The sequence below is a fragment of the Cydia fagiglandana genome, chromosome Z, assembly GCF_963556715.1.
Source record: "Cydia fagiglandana chromosome Z, ilCydFagi1.1, whole genome shotgun sequence".
In the NCBI taxonomy this organism is placed as follows: domain Eukaryota; kingdom Metazoa; phylum Arthropoda; class Insecta; order Lepidoptera; family Tortricidae; genus Cydia; species Cydia fagiglandana.
The window spans coordinates 13,096,341-13,117,648 of record NC_085959.1 but is presented as its reverse complement, the minus strand read 5'-3'; the positions used below and the strand labels follow the sequence as shown (position 1 = coordinate 13,117,648).

General features: G+C 38.4%; 1 protein-coding gene across 3 annotated transcripts; it reads left to right on the top strand.

Annotated features, from left to right (window-relative positions):
* Nucleotides 1-348: 348 nt before the first annotated feature.
* Nucleotides 349-20,214, top strand: LOC134678696 (BTB/POZ domain-containing protein Tiwaz). Of its 3 annotated transcripts, none has more exons than XR_010100226.1 (5): nucleotides 349-436; nucleotides 13,754-13,923; nucleotides 15,255-15,460; nucleotides 19,352-19,803; nucleotides 19,917-20,214. XR_010100226.1 is itself a non-coding variant. In XM_063537351.1 (5 exons), exons 2-4 carry the CDS (start codon nucleotides 13,760-13,762, stop codon nucleotides 19,498-19,500), a joined length of 519 nt encoding a protein of 172 aa, XP_063393421.1. In that variant the 5' UTR covers nucleotides 349-436; nucleotides 13,754-13,759; the 3' UTR covers nucleotides 19,501-19,506; nucleotides 19,917-20,205. The 3 variants fall into 3 exon arrangements, 1 of the variants encoding a protein (XP_063393421.1); XR_010100227.1 differs by having other exon boundaries at nucleotides 19,352-19,655; nucleotides 19,917-20,210; XM_063537351.1 differs by having other exon boundaries at nucleotides 19,352-19,506; nucleotides 19,917-20,205.
* Nucleotides 20,215-21,308: the final 1,094 nt, after the last annotated feature.

Sequence of the window (21,308 nt, the reverse complement as noted above, 5' to 3'; positions counted from 1 at the left end):
TATGTAACACGATATAGTTTGCAAAACTTTGTTTTTAAATTTTATCTTTTACCCCCCAAAAGTAGCCCTTATGGTTAAGATTCATTTGTTGACGTTACATATTCGTCTTTGGGTCACAGACTTACACATGTGTGCCAAATTTCAACTTAATTGACAGACGGACGGACAGACAGACGCACGTGATCCTATAAGGGTTCCGTTTTTTCCTTTGTAGGTACGGAACCCTAAAAACAATAACCATTGAGGAAACTATGGCGTTCGCGTTGGCAACACCATGCAAAAGCTCAGAAGGGGTTGGCGCGAACGCGAAGTGAGAAGGTCCCGAGTTCCGAGTTAGTACATTCGCCAGTCCCGTGCCGTGTGGTCGCGCGATTGCCGTGCCGATTGTACTGCCGTCGTGCGTGTTACCGGACTTCAAACGACCGCCACAAACAAGGTAACCGGCTAACTAATTTATTATTTTCACTTATAACCTTAGCTTATTTTTAAAATAGGTACTTAGATAATTGAGGCAGCTTATTATCGAGATAAAATTTAATTATTTACCTACCTACCTACTTCAAGTTTTATATTAATCCAAAAGTACGAATATCTTATAGCGAATATCATATGGCGTTTTGATTATTATATCCATTTTTTTGGCTACAATTGTAATTTTAAATTAAAATTCATATTAAGCTCTTGACAGCCACCGACCGTAAATAGTATTTAACGACAAACCTGTGTCCCTAGTGAAAAAAGGTATAAGTCTCGGGCAGCGCGGTTGTAAATGGGTATAAGTTCCAAGTAACACCTATGCCCTTTTACTCCTAAGCTGCGTGAGACTTGTACCCTTTTTCACTAGGCCCACAGTATTTAACCTATTATACATCAAAATTGAATATTCGTAGCGTTGACAAGTACATTTGTATCTCGTAATTACCTATAACAATTTGCTATTGCATATAATTCTGTGCGACTGTATTTATTTGTCATTTAATTATCCCCCCATAATGTAGGGTGTCGTGTTCTAGTATTTGAATACCGTTTTCGCTTAAACATGTAGCTCATATTGTATAAGATCATTTTGATCGCGATCTGACGATATGCAATAGGCGTTTCTCTTATTGTAGGATTAAATGCAATATATATTATGCTACTTCTTTTTTTTAAGGATATTACATATTTATTTAATAACATTTTTAAAACATGCTACTTCTCAAATTATAAATAATAAGAATGCAGTATTTAATAAATCGTCCCCAACCATTTAAATTAAGGGATGGAAGTTTGAATGGGTTTTCACAGAACATACCTACTTAATTTCATGCTAGATAAAATAATAGATGACATGCAAAATATAGAGAGTGTACAAGAAATACACCCCAAAAAGATAAAGCAAACATGAACAAAAAAAATAAAAAATATTGTCCTAAACAACTTTAATCCCAGCGAAAACAATTTCATGTAAAATGTTGCCAAGACGAGAATATAATAATTATATACGGCTCGCAATGTCAAAAAGTTATCAGATCTCAGGTAGAGCCAAGATCTTCTAACTCTACATGCCCTAATTTCACTTCTAACTCTACATGCCCTAACTTCATTACTTTTTTCTTAGGTATACAATATTCTTGTAGTAACGAATAATTATATAAATTATGGCGGTTAAATCAATAAGTTCTATCGTGGTACCGAGCTGTCAAAATACTACCCTTTTTAATCGACTTTTCAAGAAGGAGGGATATTATATGTGTTTGATTGTACAGTTAAGTTAATCAGAAACTGCTAACCAGTCGTTATTTTTACAATAACATGGACACCACTGTTTCGTTAAAAATTAGAGCGAGTGTGTACATCTGTAATTTATGGACAGCTGGCCCGTATAGCAACTTCTGTTGCTAGTAGTATTATTATATCTATTCGTGACCAAAATCATATCAGGATATCTAATAAATTTTTTTTTATTATTAAGTTAAGTACTGGCATAAGGAAGTAAGCGTGGGAAGATCAAATGCTTTCTCGGATTTCTGCGATAAACACCTTCGTAATATCGTGGCAATGGCAACGGAATAATGATAAGCCACGGCGTAAAGTTTTAGGTGAAGCTACCTGCCTAAGGGGATAACAAATATTTTTCGAAATGATTGTTCTGTAGATGAGAGCCCGTCGGGGTAGCCCGAGGTAGCGAGCGTTAGGTGTGCCATAATATCGTCGGCGAGCGCCCGAGGCGGCGGCGCCGCGCTGCGGGCTACGCCGCCCGCGCCCACTCGCGTACCTACCTAGCGAAACTCCCTTAACTCTTGGCGGAGCCGCCTACATTTAACTACGGCAAACCCTTATTCTTAAGACGTTAACAGGGGGAAAACATTTACCTTAAAAAACTAATTTCGTCGTCACACTGTTAAATAATAAAAAAAACTATAAATATGTTCCTGTATGTATTTAATATTTATGCCAAAAATCAGTTGGAGTTAATATGCAATATTCCAGTAATATGATAAAGGTACATGGGCAATAAATAGCACTTCGAAATTAATGTTATAATTTTAATACAGTGTGTTTTCTGTAACAGGAGCAATAAATTAAACTGTGGGCTGTACTCCTCAAACTGACCAACATTTGTTCAGCAACTTTTGAAAATAACTCATGGTTTGATTTTTATTATACACTTTAAAGTTTATTCTAAGACGCAATATATTGCAAATTTTGTCATGTTTACAGCACGTGACAAGCAACGTCAAACACACTGATGTCAGCGTACATTGAAGGCAATATTTATTTTGTATGAAAAAGAAGAAGTCTAAACAATTCATAATTTTTAAAAGTTGCTGAATAAATGTTGGTCAGTTTGAGGAGTACAGCCTTTAGTTTAATTTATTGCTCCTGTTACAGGAAGCATCCTGAATAATATATTATATTAGTGTAGGTATATGAAACCTTATGCCCAGGTAGTTTCTGTGGGGTAAAACATCTGATTATAGTCGCCAAGAAATTGCTTTATCGGCGTCTCTGTCGCGTCCCAACTCGTTCGTTATACCACCACGTTAAGATCATGTTACATCGAACAGAATTAGATTTAAATGAAGGGTACAAGTACCTATATCGATATTGAATCGAAACTCTTATAATAATTATTTGTATGTATCGTGTAAGCATTGTAGCTAAATCATAATTTATGACCTCTCAACGTTCGGATGTATTTACATAAGGTACTGTTGACATCAAAGATTCTGTTGAGGCGTTTGTGCCTTACTCCATGGTTATAAGAATGAAAGACGTATACATCTTTGACTTCGGTTGTACATCCGTGCAGTATTCGTATAGAGGCCCACGGCGATCGTGATGTAGCACATGGCCCATGGTCTTCGCTTCATTTATTGCGTTTAAGTATTAAGCGAGAATTTTTTCGTAATCTTATAACGGAATGCATGTAAAAAACTGTAGGTAAATGATTCATAAAGCTCATATTTGCTTGTTATAATTTAACTACAAATAATTTCTTCAAAGAACCAGCAGGCGTGGCTCACTCCGTGATTTCGTCGCTTTGCTACAGGTCGCTAAAAGTACATCCGTTCGACCCCAATTTTGGGGTTTGCCATAAGCCGCGCGTGGCGCTGTCGCCACATGGGCGGCCATATCTGTGCTGATCGTGACAGTCGCGTTTTGTTAGAGAGTGAGTCTTCTGTACCTAGTACTATTAATTATTCTGTGAAAGAACTATAAACGGAGTTCAGGTTAGAACATACGAGTAGCTACCTACTACGGAACCCAATCAAGATTTTTGTGTCCAAACATACGATGTACCGACGCTTTTATTCTGTCAGTACTTTACCAACTTCCTCGCTTTTGAACGTTCAATTCTAACCGTTTCTGTAAATGACATAAATCAATTCAAAAAATTGGCTCCGTGTAGCATTGTGAAATTTTAATACCGGCACGGTTTTGCGCGATTGTACAGTTGCCACAACTATATCAAGTATGACACAGGTTGGTTTAAAATATATGAATCAATATGAATATTCACCCTGACGCCGCGACAACAGAGTCCTATTTTATGTACATCTTCTTTGTGACGGTTTATCTCAATACTACTGTACCTGTAGATACGGTAATGCTTAGTAACTAATATCAAATAAGTGATTGGCTCTTTTGTTCATTAATCTGCATGTATACACCTCAGCCGGGGATTGTGCAAACTCGGCTTATACAAATTTAGGCCCAAATGGAGGTATTAAAACGGTTTCCAGCTTGCTGGGAAGTAATACCTCAAAACTCTTTTTTTTTATTCAAATGGGTTGGCCTAGTAGCTGACAAGTATGGTGCAGGGGGGCCATTTCAAATGCGGGGTTATTCAAATAATCGAAATATGTTCCATGTTTTACATTATTACCTAGAGTGCACCTCTGAGTCGCAACCATTTCGTGACCATTATGTTATTGTGTTACTTGTTGTTTTATTTTTTGTGACGAATAAACGCTCTCTATTCTCTATTCTCCAGATAGCAAAAATAGATGTGTTGTTTGTGTAGTGTGTGTAGTGTGTAACTCTAGTTGATAATGTAAAACATGGAAGATATTTTGATTAGTTGAAATTATCCCGCAGTCTAAATTGTCCCCCTGCACCTTAAATTAATTTCAAAGCCCTCAGCGCTAATACAATACTAAATCCAATTGAGAATACATCTATCAGCAGCGTTATTAACGTATACGTATATAGTGTTTCTATAAGTACTTACCTATATACATATCATATACCCGATCGTATCTAGATACGTTGGCAGTGTTGGTACACGGAACAAAAACTAAAGTCGGGTGAGCCCGCTCCAACAGCCACGCTCGAGGCGCCGCCGCGGGCGCGAACCTTCCAGGCATCCATTCAAATTCGTAATTACTGGCTCCGGGCGCCAAGCACACAGATACACTCCGCTCTAGAAATATATACGCAATTTTGTATTTTATACCACTGCTAGAAGCTCAAAAATAAAACCGTGACTTTATGTCTGCATGATTAATAGGCGCCTTTGAGACACATATAAAAGTGTAACTACAATTTACTTCTTTTCTAAAATGTAACAACTCTTGTGTTATTTCGACTCAGAATCATAAGGGCCACTGATTAAAAGAAAGAAAAAAGTGTTCAGTTAAAGCAAGGTAACTTATGTAAATAAAATATACTCACCTGTGACGCTTAAAAATAGTGAGTACAATGGAAATTTCAGCTACAAGCACAGAATTAATAATAGTACTAGGTACAGAAGACTCACTCTCTAACAAAACGAGTCTGTCACAATCAGGGCAGATATGGCCGCCAGGTGGCGATAGCGCCACGCGCGGCTTATGGCAAACCCCAAAATTGGGGTCGAACGGATGTACTTTTAGCTACCTGTAGCAAAGCGACGAAATCGCGGAGTGAGCCACGCCTGCTACAAGCGGAAAGTAAACCTACAACAGAAAGCCCATTGAATTCGTGAAAAGTCAGAGGGCTTACCGCAAACGCTGAAGTTCGCAAATTGCCGGCATCTTTCTCTAATTAAGCCGTAATTGGAGGGACAGAGAAAGATGCCCGCAATTTGCGAACTTCGGTGTTCGTGGTAGGCCCTCAGAACTGGGTGCCTAGCCAAGATGGCAATCGCTTGCGCTACGATAGCGAATCGCTTTGTGTTTCTCTAGCCTCCCAAGTCCTGGGTTCCTTTAAAAAGAACAAATTAAAATCGAATTTTGAACCAAACAACGGAATAAAAGAAGGTTTTAAATTCAAAACTGCAAAAAAGACTTTCGGTCTTAGGAGGCTATCACTCTGCGACAGTGACAGTTGCGTTTCGTTTGCTACAGAGCGTAAACGATTGGCATGTTGGCTACGAACCCAGGTCCCAGGACTTTAAAACTCTTAAGGCCCCAGTACACAATGGGCCATTGCCGGCCACTCCAAGGGACGCATTTATGCGTTAGAGGGAGCAAGTGATATTGCTATCTCATTCTACCGCAAGGCTGCGTCCCTTGGAGTGGCCGGCGATGGCCCATTGTGTACTGGGGCCTTTATAGGTTGAATTTAATTTTATTCACATAGTACACAATTGAATTGGTACACAATTTAATTAATTTCATTGTGTGAGGCGCATTTATTTGGGTTGGGTAAATCTGTTGGAGAATGAACGTCTCAACAATATATATATTTTTAGGGTTCCGTAGTCTAAGTGGCGAAGACAGAGTCCTTAGTATGTATAGTTCGTTTTTTTTAGCATTAGAAAGATCTTCGCAGAAGTAAGCTTGTGGTTCCAAATCCGGCACTTTTAGCGGTAATAATTTGAAGTAAATTATATGTATTGACCATGCTACATTAGATAATTCAATAAATATTAACAATTAACGAGCCTGATTAAAACTGTACGCTTACTTCTGTGGAATTCATTCTAATGCTAAAAAAAACGAACTCTAGTAGGTATGTCCGTCCGCCAGCCTCTATGTCACAGCCATTGCGAATTTTAACAATTTCAACTAGAGTCGGACCAAAAAAAGTCTTCAGGGGATTTCATAGCCCACGCAGTGCAAGTGTTATTTACACGTCATAATTTCATAGAAGTTTGACGTTTAAAATAACACTTGCACTGCGTGGGCTATCAAACCCGCTGCAGACTATTCTTGGTCTGACTCTAGAGGTGTGCCCATAGAAAACTGGCGTTTAGGGGATTCAGAAATAAATTAAATGTTTTCATCTCCTAGTGCAGTGGTTCTCAAACTTTTTTGGTGATGGAACCCTTTTGGAAAGCGAAATATTTGACGGAACCCCAAATTAAAAATTTTCCTTCGTCACTGTGGACCAGATATACCTATAGAAGTGCTGGTTTTTTTCTTATTATTACAAGTATTTTCGCGGAACCCCAACAGAGGCTTTGCTGAACCCTAGGATTCCGCGTAACACACTTTGAGAATGGCTGTCCTAGTGGAAAACGCACAGAAAAATCAAATAATTTTAGCCGTCCACAAATTTCTAATAGGTAGATCGGTACAGTTAAATTGTAAACGAATAAGACAACAACCATAGTGAAAACTGGCATAACACCATAACGTGCTTCATTCTAGAAATTTGGCATTTAGATTTTTTTAATAGTATACGTTCGTGGTCGTAGAAGGCTAGTATTACGGCGGGCACAATAGAGGGCGGCCGACACAATGTGCGGCCGGCGGCGCGGCCCGCGGCGCTGAGCGCCCTTTCCGTTTTATCAATAGTTTATGAACGGGCCTGAGGCCCCAGCGTCCCAGGGACCTTTACACTATATGTATGTGTAAGTGCTACATATGTATGTCTTGTCTATAATGCATCAGAATGCTTGCCTTGCATTTCTAGAAGGAAATGAGTTCGAATATACAGTGTACCTAAACTAAAATTACGAAAAATTGGAATAGAAGTTGCGGTATCAATTTCAGTGTGTAAGCTTCTCTATGTATTTGTGCAGTCGACATTCATATTATCATTGTAACATTCATTCATTTAATGCCTGATAGTCTGATTTTTAGTGACTACCTCGGCTTCGGAAGCCGGTGTTGCTCGTAGACCTCGGCAAACAAACTCGGCAGTTTATATCTAAGTCATATTTCATTTATTCATAAAACCAATTTATGTACACGTTATATATAGAACATATTTACAATATGCCGTGAAGAAACAAAAACTCAATTTGAGATAAATCTAACATCACATCATTACATTATTTGTAATAATTTAACACTAAGAGTTACTTGACATCCCTTTTATGAAAATCTATTGAATCAAGTTAGTCCGACTTATGGTTGTGTCGTCGTCGCTTTGTCGACACCTCCGACTCCTTTGAGATCGACACGGAGAATAGAATAGAAAATAATCCTATGAAATATGAAGTGTCACAAAATAAGATTTCGTAGATTGTCTGTTCATGGTGTTCACACTTCACAATATTATCAAATAGGTAATTAAGTCTATACACGAAAATATCGAAATAAATATTTATTGTTTGCATAGGTATAAGTAGGTACATCATATACCTACATGTAATGCATTTTTTGTTTGAAAGTACCTCTAAACTTATGATAGCTTAGTCTAGATGAATTTCAAGCAAGAAATGCGTTACATGTAGGTATATGATCCGTGTAACCTAAGTCTACAGTACGCATTTTCAGGTAAAAAGGCCTCGCAAATGTTTTCTCGCGGGATGTTCGTCCACAATGTCACTAGTACACGCAACTGTTGCAGGTGCTCTCAGAAAGCCCTTAACAGCTAGGCTTGTACTTTATGTGAAGGGAATAAGCCACAGTCCCCCCTCGTTTATCGTTGGAGACTGCATTGCCAAGCCTCGAGCCCCGAGGGCCTTTGCCGGACAAAGTCCAACTTCAATAATTTTTTATCTCTCGAATGCATCTCCCGCGCAGCCGCCTGGCGGCGGGCTATCTCCCTGGATTCACACCTGAGGTCTTTTCACGTGTAGATTTATGCATTTGTAAGGCGAACAGGCACTTCTATATGCTGTTTGTCAACTGAGAAGATGTAATGTCATATTTAGTAGAGTTATGTGGTCTTACATACCTATACATACAGTATGTAACTGAACAAAAAGCAATTACTCAAACCCGTTAATGTTTAGGTCATACTGAGCAACTTTTACTATGGGACCAGCCATCTCTTCCACACCTGCAGGGTGGAAGAGATTAATCAAGAGTTGGAATTACCATTGCACGTAGGAAACAGTTTTATTTTCCTATAAGAAGGATTAAGGTTGGCTCACGCTAGTCACGCTAGACAGGGCCGGAGATTCCGGCGCGTCGTTTTCTATGGAAAGCACCACGTGACCGATCAGCCGTCATAGAAAATGAGATGTTCGACGCATCGGCCCGGCCACGGGCCACGTCGCGGTCTGGCGTGAGTAGGGTTTCTGCTCGAGCATTCCCGAGGCGAGAAATCTCGAGAAATTTGTCATAAGTCGAGACGGGAAAAAAATATTCAATGCCTCGAGAACTCGAGAAATAAATCTCTTGTGATAAATAAAAAGAAAACACGCGTTTAACACATGATATGTCTATAATGTATTTCTTTAGGTAGTTAAATAAATATGAACAATGTTTTTTTTACATTTTCTGGTAGGAACGTACTTAAAACATTTATTACCAACCAAATAAAAAACTACCTTGATCCGTCCCCTATCGTTCTAGCTTTAACCGGTTTTCATGTTTTGAAACTTTTGAACTATCATGATTCATGATTTTCATGTAGTGTCTTTTTATTGAAAAACGCTATAAAAATTTGTAATGAATTATAAGACCATGTAATAAGTGTAATAACAAATATTACAAAAGTAAATTACTATGATAAATCAAATCATCCCGATATATTCCTTATTTTAGCAGCTTATTTATTTATTTTTCTTCTTAGGCTAGGTCATTTATAACATGAATATAAAAGTAAAATACAAAAACAGCAGCTTTATTGTTACGTTGAGTAAGTACGAGTAATTAATATTACGTAGTAAAACTTCTGTAAGTTTTGTCACATCGAGTTAAATTTATTGACTTGAATCATCATCATCATCATCATCATCATCAGCCTACTCTCGTCCACTGCTGGACATAGGCCTCTCCTATTGCACGCCATTGAGCACGATTTGCGGCAACTCAAATCGTGCTCAATGGTTGGATTGACTTGAATATTGCTGCCTAATAAAATACCATGTTATGGTTTGTTTACATTTTGTTGAATACCTAAAGAAATACACTATAGCATATAGTTTTTGTTGTTGTTGTATTTTTGATTATTAAGTGCAATTTATGGTGACTAAAAATGTACCATATGTTTGATTATTGATCTCACCTACGCTTCCTACGAGTCTCATTTGTAAAAAAGCAAAAAAAAATTTAATAACATAGTATTTTTCTCGAGATACTCGAGAAACTCGAGAAATCTTGGTCGAGAATTCCCGTGCCTCGAGAAATTAAAACCAGAAACCCTAGGCGTGAGTCATCCTTTACTGCACCCCCGGTTTGTGTAAATAATGTCTGGAAAATATGTACAGTCGCCATCAGATATATCGGGGCGGCCAAAGTGCTCACAAATATCTGAACACGCCTCTATTGTCAAGGCGTTAGAGTGCGTGTTCAGATATTGTGAACACCTCGGCCGCTCCGATATATCTGACAAGGACCGGAAAACCCCTCTTTACGCTTAATCCTTTCAATTCGGTAACCCAATCGATTCGGTTACCTTATCATTCGGTAACCCTATCATACTGTTACCTGATTGTAATGGTACCTTATTGAAACGGTAACCCTATCTTTGTTAAGGGTTTTTAACAGGTTTTCATTCAGTTAAGGTAACCTTTATTATCGGTTGCTTGGTTTGCTACATTTAATAGTACATTATTGTCGAGGCTCGGAAGTAGCTACTTGCGGGCTGAGGATTAGTTTTAAACGGACGACCTTGGGACCTTTACTTTATTTATTAATTTTATTAATTTTATTAATTTTATTAATTTTATTAATTTTATTAACTTTATTAATTTTATTAATTTTATTAATTTTACTAATTTTATTAATTTTATTAATTTTTTTAAATTTATTAATTTTATTAATTTTATTAATTTTATTAATTTTATTAATTTTCTTAATTTTATTAATTTTATTAATTTTATTAATTTTATTAGTTTTATTAATTTTATTCATTTTATTCATTTTATTAATTTTATTCATTGTATTCATTTTTTTTTTCTTAGTTTAATTTTTTTTTCTTATTACTTTAATTTTTTTATTTATTTTATGATTTTATCTATTTTATTTTAATATAAACTAAATAAATTAAAACTAAAACTAATAAAATAAATAAATAAAACTTACCCACCTACCTTAGGTCCCCCAGATCTGATAATAAGATTTATAATAAGAACACACCACACAGGTAGGTATAAAGATAAACAAAGGAACGGCAAAAAACTTGTTTGTGCTGGCTTCATAGACCGCCCATGCCAACCTCGGTTATTCAATAACAAGTTGAATTTAAGTGTGCGTAAAGATTACAATCGTTTGAACTGGTCAAAAACCTTATAATATATAATAATAATATAATAAATCATTTATTTCAAGTAAGTTACACTCATATCTTGGTTAGTAAAAAATATTCTAAAATAATAATGTATTAGTACAGTACTTAAAAACTACGAATTAATATTATATACATCTATATTTATAAACTATGAACTACATATTACATATTTTTCTTATCCGCTGAGTACGGCACATGTAGCCGACTGCAACGCAGCAAATAAGGGGAGTCCAGCCTGTCCCCTATCATCTTCATGATGATGTTGGGGCTGGCGCGAGTCCGGCGCACCAGAGATGCGGCCCTCTTGCGGATTGTGGCATAGAAGCAATCCACCCTGGCTTCGGCGAACATCCCTGATGCGCTACAGAAGCGCGGCAGCCCCATCATCACCCGGAACGCATTATTATACTGGACGCGGTATTATAATGAGGTAACCGTAAGACTGGGTTTTTATTTCGGTTACCGGTAACAGAGGTTAACCGTATCTGATACGGTTACCGAATCAAAGTGTTACCTTTTCAGACGGTTACCGTTATGGTAGGGGTTTTTATAACCGCTTCTAAATTAACCCTATGAAAAACCCCGGTTAAGGTAACCGGTTCCTGTCCCTGATATCTGATGGCGACTGTACAGTCATTTTCCCATTAAGAATCAGAAAGATAGTCGTGTAGTCTTTTTCTAATGCTAAAGTATCCGAGATCCGAGTCATAAACTTTGTCTTTATTATTTGGGTTTGTAATACGTAAACGTATAACGTACAACTTATTGTCAAGGTGCTGTTTTATTTGTATTTTAATCCATTAAAAGTAGCAATAAATACGAGTACCTACTATTATGTTCCGTGTAAAACTTCAATATCAGCGTTAGAAAATTAGAAACAAGCACCGACCGTAAACATACGACGTAAGGTACCTAAACGTATTTTTTTATACTAGTGCTTGACATGCTAATGCCCAATAACACCTTGCTGTCACCTCTATTGACAAAGACTTAAGTTTCAAGATGTCATGTATTGGGACCGCGTCGAGCACCAGTACGTTTACCTTACCTTTTTAATATTCTATGAAAACATTCGTAAAAGCTCTGATAATCGGCGAATACGAATATTCGGCAGGAAAATGGGGCAGCTTTAAGGTTATTGTCTGTTTAGCAGCTTATAAAAGCGTTAACAGTGACGTGCGGCGTATCTGGCACGATCTGCAAGCTGCGTGTGATTGTCGCGGCTGAGTCGGCATTCCTGGTGGGTATTTAGTCGACGGCGCTAGCCACACAGCCGGCGGCGTGTTTATAATGAAACCAGACGGGTGCGTCCTTCCGCTACCGACTTCAACGCGTATTTAAACCTGCATGCGACCTGCTACTGGGTTCCGCTGTTAACGGTTTTCTTAAGGGGCCCACTGATTACCAGTTCGCCGGACGATATCAGTCTGTTAGTTGTTCGGAGCTGTCAAATTTTGCGTTTAACTGACAGGCTGATATCGTACGGCGAACTGGTAATCAGTGGGCCCCTTTATCGATATGAATAAAATAAGGGTACTTAGTGTGGACCCTAATGAACATATGTGAATATGTGAATGTGAGCGTATGTACGTTGCGTAAATTATTGAAATACTGAAGTCAAATAAGGCAACCGACACATACTAAGCTTATTTCTCTACGGTTAAATGAAAGACTTTTGTATATAATAATTATGTACAGGATGTGAATGTGTTTGTTAAGTGTTTAAACATAATAATGTTCTATAATAAATAGGTACTCGTAAAACAACGGAAATGTTCAACATTATTCTGAACTTCGTTAATTTCAAGTGTGCATTTCCTGAGTTTCAATTAAGATGATTCCTCAAAGACACCCGTATTCTAATTAACTCCATTTTGAAGACAGTCATTTGAGTCAATAATTTAATTTTATCTGATAAAGAGTTACGAGCATTTAAACTTGCCTAAGGGCTTGTTTACGTATTGATTAGTGTGTTTGACTTCAGGGAGTTAAAGGAAAATGTCGTAATTAATTAACATTATAAAGAAAAACGACAACCCATTTACATTTATTAAAAATACAAAAGGTAATTAGTTAATTGAGGTCAAGTTATATTCCTAAGTTGGCGGACATTCTTCTCATTTTATTACGAGGGTTAGTTGTAGATGAGTGCTGCGAATAAGCATAAAGGATGACTCACGTTAGACCGGGCCGTGTTTTATATTGAAAGCATCACGTGACCACCTGTGATGTCATAAAAGTAAGCGCCGGAAGCTCCGGCCCGGACACGGCCCGGTCTAACGTGAGTCATCCTTTATTCGCCTAGAAAGTCCCAGAAGTGTGTCGTCGCAGCAATACTATTGGTTCCAGCGTTTTCCCCAAGATAGCTGTAGGTACCTATTTGAAGTTAGGTACCTACTTAGTGCAACCAGTGGGGAGATATTGCTGATTTCGGACAAATTGATCGGCTCCGTACGGCTCAACATTGCTCCTAGCAATTATTAGGGTTGACACAACTACCCGTCCCTTTGCATGCTCGACCACAGATAAGATAATGACTTGAATTTTGACAACCCTAAATAGCCGAAAGGGATACTACCATAAGTTAGAAAGGGATATCATTATTCGACCCCGAATCGCTGTCAGACTTCGGTTTTGTAGGAAGTGTCCTTTCTGTACGGTAGTACTATTACTTATTCTGTGATGTTTTGTAAAATTAGTTTTTGTTCTCCAGTCTAAGATGCTACCCGTGAAGCCGGGGAGCCCCGCGCCGGACGGCAGCTCCATGGACAAGAAGCCGATCGCCGGCATCCCGCGCGTGGCGCCCACCACCAAGTTTAACGCGCCTGTGCACATCGACGTCGGCGGCACCATCTACACCTCCTCGCTGGAAACCCTCACCGCGTACGTGCACGACTTACTTACCGCCGCGAGCGCTTTTTTACTTTTTTAGTGACACTTCGTCACCTGTGGCGGATTTATTGTCCAGTCTAGGATGCTACCCGTGAGGCGGGCAGCCCCGCGCCGGTCGGCAGCTCCATGGACAAGAAGCCGATCGCCGGCATCCCAATCAAATCAAATCATCAAATGTTAAATTTCGCTCTTGCGCTCTCTCGACAGTCGCATCTGATCGTAGTTTCCTTTCGCCTGCTGTGAAATTCAAGTGAAGTCACGTTGTACATGTTTTATATAGAGGTATGTGCGTGGGTAGGTCTGATAGTAAATAAGCACGTTTTATCTGCGGGGAGTGTTGTTTCTGCGAGCGAGCGAGCGAGGAGCCGGCGGCGCCGCCGCGGGCGTTGGGCCCCGCTCCGGCCGTGCCGCCGCCCGCAGCCCGCCCCCGTTCGGTTCTTTTAATCAACTCACTTGAGGGCACAAAAATAAATATCCTGCCAATTGTATATCTGAGACCGTTACTCATGTTTTCGCTTCGACAAAATCAATCTAACAATAAATTTACAAGCTGAACGGCCAAATCACCTCCCTCTCGCAGTAATGGAAGTAAGCACCAAAGAATATATTGGACATTCAATAAATGAAGGGATGTGTTTTCACTCGTAATACCTAGGTAAATTATTAGTCAATGTAATCCTTTTCACGAGTTCAAAACAGATAGATAGTGACGTAATAATTGTTGATGATATTAGTTGGCTCACGATATTATTTAAGATTATACCTTAAGATGAAAAACAATTTACTAGTGCTTATCAACAGCCTGTAACCTACATTATTGCTTTTCAATTTTGCTATCTATTGATGCCAATAGTTCGTACAGGTTCGTTGAGTCGATTCGATCCAATGCTATCTGTGTTGTTAATACTTTATAACTAATATTGGACGGACACAACATATTTATCTAGACGTATAGTTTAATAATAAACCTTTACATAACTAAATACCACTTAACTTCATGGTATGTCTAGCTTTGAAACGAATGAATAAATAGATAGTCTAACAAACGAAAGCGAAAGAAATTTAATTCAATAGTAGCTTAAATGTGTAATTTATAAAATGTGGTAATACAAAATTAAAAGTAAAGTTATAACTAGAAAAAAAAACTAGAAAATATACTTACCTACAAAAAACCAAACCAATTACAAAAAGAACACCACCCCGTCCGGTCGGACTTTTAGTAGCGCGTAAGTTAAATTTCACCTGATATTTCCGACATAATTTTAAAATTGTTATAGAATATAAACTATCTTATCTTAATGTTATTCCTTTATCCATTACAGTTACCCCGAATCGCGTCTCGGAAAGATGTTCAACGGAACCATCCCCATAGTCCTGGACACGTTGAAGCAGCACTACTTCATCGACCGCGACGGCGGCATGTTCCGGCACATCCTCAACTTTCTGCGCAACAAGAAACTGTTGCTGCCCGATGACTTCTCCAACTTGGATTTGCTGCTACACGAAGCATTGTACTTCGAGCTGGACCGTAAGGGCTGATTTAGACGGCGCGCGAACTCGCATGCGAGTTTAGTTACATTGCGGACTGTTTTTTTTTTCGATGTGGCGCGCGTACAGCTCTTGTGAGCAAGGACCCCGCTAAGGATACGGGCGAGCCTTGCTCATATGCATATCTGTCGCCAGTTTTCCCTTAGTCGCCTTATACGACACCCACGGGACGAGATGGGGTGGTGCTATTCTTTTCTGATGCCGGCACCACACGGCACCATTGCGGACTGTTGGTTACGTCCAATTTAACCGACCGATCAAAAACCGCAATGTAATGAAACTCGCATGCGAGTTCGCGCGCCGTCTAAATAGGGCTTAAGTTAATCGTCATTGACATAGATATCTAGGGACTGGCTTTACGGGCAATAATAATGAGGCATGACAGGGCCAGTACAGCCGTGTGACACCGCTACAACGCGATTGGTTGATGTGTTCGCATGACGCGCGCGATTGTTTGATGAGTTCGCATTACGCGCGCTATTGGTCGCAACTAGTTGCGTTAGACTGCACGATTGGCTGGAATTCGTGAGTAACACCGCTGAACTAGTACCATTTTTAGTGCCCGTATTGCCCGTCCTTATGTCAATGGTTATCGTAGTCAAGTCAGACACATTTTATAGAAAACTCGTTCGCGTCTTTCCAGTATACATCACAAATTTAGGGAATCTAAAGCTAATTTTTACGCTGCACCTTTACAGGCGGATTACAATAATTAAATGACCTGTAAAATACTAAATTTTAGTAATAAATATCTGAATCTGAATCTGAATTACATTTTTTCAGTACTTGAGACTCAAATAAGAATATCGGGATCTATGTGTACCGCAGTCGTTAACTTTTATGGTATTGTCAACAGAAGTGATGAAGAATCATTTTCTAAAATGTGTGTTGACATTAATGCATGGCGTGCAAGAAGTTGCGCTGGTGGTAAAATTAATGAAGTCTATCGACCAATAATCGACTAGCGCAAGTAGTGCACATTTAGAAATTGCATTAAATAGGTCTACTCTCCCGGCGATACGTGGTAAACCCTGATTTAAACTTTCACGATTATTAAACATTATCAAACTGCACAACGGGACTTAATCGCGTATTTAAGTTTTAAGATTTACCTCCGACGTTTCGAGGACGGCGTTGTCCCCGTGGTCTCGGAGAAGACTGGCTCAAGTTGACATTAACATCTTCTAGCCGCGCGAGTTTTTCGAACTACCCGCACTTGGTCTTGTTTATCAGTTTGAACGTTTTGCGCACTAGGGATGTCACTCTGTCGACACACAACACTAACGATATTCGATTTATCGACTGTCGATATTCGTTTCCGCTTACATTTACTAATGACTGGATTCCATGTGGATGAGATCTTAAAACCCTCGTCCCGATTAAAATTGCAATGTTTTTTGATTTCAATGGCTTCCCGCACTTTTCTACTGTAGAAATGGCGATCCGTGGAGAGGATTTTAGGGTTATGCAGCTCAATCCAGTGGTTTGGTCCTGACTCCAGCAAATGCTCAGCCACCGCAGACTTGTTGACCTGACGATTTTTGACAGCTGCGATATGTTCCTTAACTCTTTCTGCTATGGTGCGCTTAGTTTCTCCGATATAGGAACTACCACAACTGCAATCTATTTTATAAACGCCAGGTGACTGGAACGGAATAACGTCCTTCGGTGACCTTAGGCTCCCTGCTACTTTGGATAAAGGTGTGTACGTCGGAGGTAAATCTTAAAACTTAAATACGCGATTAAGTCCCGTTGTGCAGTTTGATAATGATACGTGGTAACTTGGTAATTAATTAAAAAGGATAATAATTAATTTATTGATTTTACTACAACTTATTACAGAGTGTGCCACCTTTTTCAGTAATAATGTTTTTGCTATATGTATAAATAAAGGTACTAATAAGTTTTAGTGGTGACGTTAAACTAAACAGGAACATTTTTTTCATCACATCACTTTGTTCATAAAAGGAGTAGGTAGGTATATAATGGGTAAACGCTTTCCACAATTTGAATATTTCATTCCTCTTCCTTTTTATTTTCCAGCTGTGTTATTGTTATTTTAGCAAGAAACTACATTTTAATTGTAGTCTATGAAACGCAGCGACGGATATATGTATTTATTTCATGAATACCTAACTGTCGCGGTTACCAAAGACAATATTAACTACCTATAGTTTGCTATAGTTAAGTCTTATGGTTATACACTGAGAGAAAAGTACAGCAAAAACACACTTAGAATTACAAAAATAAACTTAATCCGGGGACAAGGAGAGTTAACTAATAGGAACAAATTGACTTTTGCAATTTCTATTAGTTCTTGCAATTTCTATTATCTGTTTGTTGAAATTATATTTGGGATTACTGAGCTGTTTGTAGAAATAAATAAACTTTACAGAAATAGTAAAACATCCATAATTATTACTAAAACTTCATTTTTTCCCCCAGTACAGAACTGTTTTTTAATTCCTGGTGATGATTTTTCTCTCAGTGTATCGGTTAATTTTTAGTTGTATCCAGTAAAATGGCCGAATGCCGATTAACATTAATTATATTTAGTCGTTAATTAACATACGACAGGCTTTCCGCAAGTTACCACCATCGCTACCTTGTCTGGTCATTTAATGAATTACCATTCTCAAAGTACCTTACAAATGTTACAATTATACCTTGCCCGTAAGGTTGAAATATTTCAGTAAGCTATATTAAATATGCACCTGCAACGCGAGTGAGCTGGTAAATTTGCATAGCGATTTGTAAAATTAGCGCAGCGAAAGCGAGCTCCTGCGATACGCGCGTCTTGCTTAATAGTTATTCATTCATACCCACAGATTATACCCATCAGATCCTTTAATATCAGGCATATATGACGGCTCGAGGTTTTTTCGGGTAGTTCTCTTGTGACGATCAGTCATGACCTCAGTCGTGCGTTTTGGGTACTATAAGATAGATATGCGAGAGGCCTGAGTATACTGCGCAGAGTACCGTGCCACCACCAAACCAATGGCAGAAAAACTAGGTTAAACAGGGAATGTGTTGTATCTACAAATCATAACAGTGTGGGACGCAACGACATGGCTCGCGGTGTGGTATTCTGTCGCGCACATAAGGATTTCATGCTAGAACGGCCCGGGTCTGGGCCGAGGCGTTCAATACTTCTGTTTTCTAAAGAAAACACCACGTAATCACTGATCACCCTTCATAGAAAACGATCATCCTTTGCCGGCTAGATGAGCCATCCTTTTTGGATAGAAAGCAAGAAACAAACAATAACTTAAAATACATAGTTATTGCTTCATCTAACTAGAAAGCATCGAGCTGTGTTCATACCGTTGCCAACGAAGAGAAACTTGTAACCTATTTAGGTGGTTTGGTCCTTATAGTATCCAAGTAACTTACACTTGTCAGGTTATGCTAAACAATTTGAATGACATTATGCAACGTAGAGAAGCTGCAATATGCTCGGTCTTTGCGAAAAAGCATTTCCTATTATTGGACGCACTCTACATAAGAATCGATACTTTATTATGTACCGTTGCTTTAAGTGGTTGCTCATTTTTATGAAATTAAATCCTTCACTCGAATTGGAAAATTATTACGTGTGAAAATCCTACCTATAAAGTTGTACATTCTAATCAATAACCATATAAATGGCCAATAATTAAAGCAAAGTAAAAACGCTATGAAAATTAGATGCAAGACTTTGTAAGAATTAAAGATTCCTGCTCAAATTACATATTATTTACATGTAAATAAATCGCACAATTTTTAACAAATTATTACCGAATCTAGTGACTGGTTGCTAAAAATATAATAAATATTTTAATTCCACAAGATGAATATCTACCTACATATGACTTTAAATAAATTTCAGATATGGTGTTCGTCCTGACGAAGATGAAGAATAACAAAGAGGGCGTGAAGCAGGACCGCGTGTGGCTGAGCGAGGCCACCGAGCGACTCAAGCAGGAGTCGGAGCTGCTCACGCAGGAGCGCGAGCGCCTGCAGCAGCGGTGGTCGTGAACTGAGGTAACTGCCGCTGTTTCTTACATAACAACAAAGAGGGCGTGAAGCAGGACCGCGTGTGGCTGAGCGAGGCCACCGAGCGGCTCAAGCGGGAGTCGGAGCTGCTCACGCAGGAGCGCGAGCGTCTGCAGCAGCGGTGGTCGTGAACTGAGGTAACTGCCGTTGTTTCTTACATAACAACAAAGAGGGCATGAAGCAGGACCGCGTGTGGCTGAGCGAGGCCACCGAGCGGCTCAAGCAGGAGTCGGACTTCTCATGCAGGATCGTGAACGCCGGCAGCAGCGGTGGTCGTGAACAGAGGTAACTGCCGCTATTTGTTGCCACAGTTGATATAATCCTTTTTCCATCCACTAACCAATGTAACCATGGCAGTAGCCTTTAATTACAAAAAAACTTTTTTTCACCTTTTCCAGGTTAGCTGTACAGATGCTGAAATAAAACGGCGACGCACTACGTAAACGTTATTTGTTTGAAAAGTCATTGTTTTTATTTCAATTTTGAGTAGTTTATGAATGAGTTAACTATAGTATTTAAGCTATTTTAATTTATCGTAGAATCGGTTATTAGTAGGTACTATAAGGTACGATCCGAGGCCATCAACCCAATTACCAAGGGTTTTCCTATTTCAAAACAGTTACTAGTGTTTAAAGTTTAAGTGTGTTCTAAACAAGTACTAGTTTTTGAAAAGTGAGTACCTATACTATAGCTTATGCACAAAAAACTATTGCGGTAGTGGCACTAGTATCTATCGTATCGTATAGATACGTTAGTCGCTACAATTTTGCTCTTTTTTCCTCACATTTTATTTGATGATTATAAGGAATATTATACTTTCTTAACTCAGATATTTTCAAGGTTATTAATTTTGTAAATACATTATACATTATTTAAAAATGTAGATATTTATTAAGTAGGTAGGTATTACCTCCTAAGATAAACTTTATACATATAGGTATTACATACAGTGTTACGCTTTATTTTAGACAAAAGAGTATGATTCCTATGACTTTGTGATTGACTATGTTTTGTGAAAGGCTTTCTTCACATGTATCCCTCATAAGGCCTACCATGCATAATTTTCCCATTATTAATTTGAAATAGTTGTTTGAGAAAGAAATAATATAGACCTTTTGTTTGCGCACTATGGTTCTAATGTATTAGTATATATTTCAATCGAACTGCACGTTAGCCGAATGGGCAACGCTTGAGAGAAGCCGGTAATAGTTGCAACTGAGAATAGGGTCAGTGCGGCCAATTCCGTTATAGGGACAATTCCGTACACGAGCGTTTTATTTAAACAATGATACACAATTGATAATTTCATCACAATCATCACAAAGGAGCGATTGCTTTTAGGTTCAGCAATCAAAAGCATATGGGTTATTTTATGACGGAATTAGCCATATCGACCTTTCGTTGGAACACTAGCAGTTAAAATCAAGGTGCTCAAAAATAATTAACTAAGTATCAAAATCCTACATTTGTAAGGCATTTGTAGTAAAATTAGAAATATGGACTTACTAGTCGGAAATAAGCTCGATATCTTGATGTTTTGTCAGTTATATGCGATCACTGGTTGTCAGATAGTCGATAAAATAATAATTAAAAAATAAAACTAATTTGTTTTTCTCTCATTTGTTTTATTACATCAATCAAAATTATAACACCTGTAAACATTAATTATCGTTGATACATAGGTCACTTAATATGATTTTAAGATTTTCAACAAATATTTATTAAGCTACTATATAAAATGTGCGGAAAGAGAAGAGTCTTGGAATGTAAGGGGCCCAATACAATACATT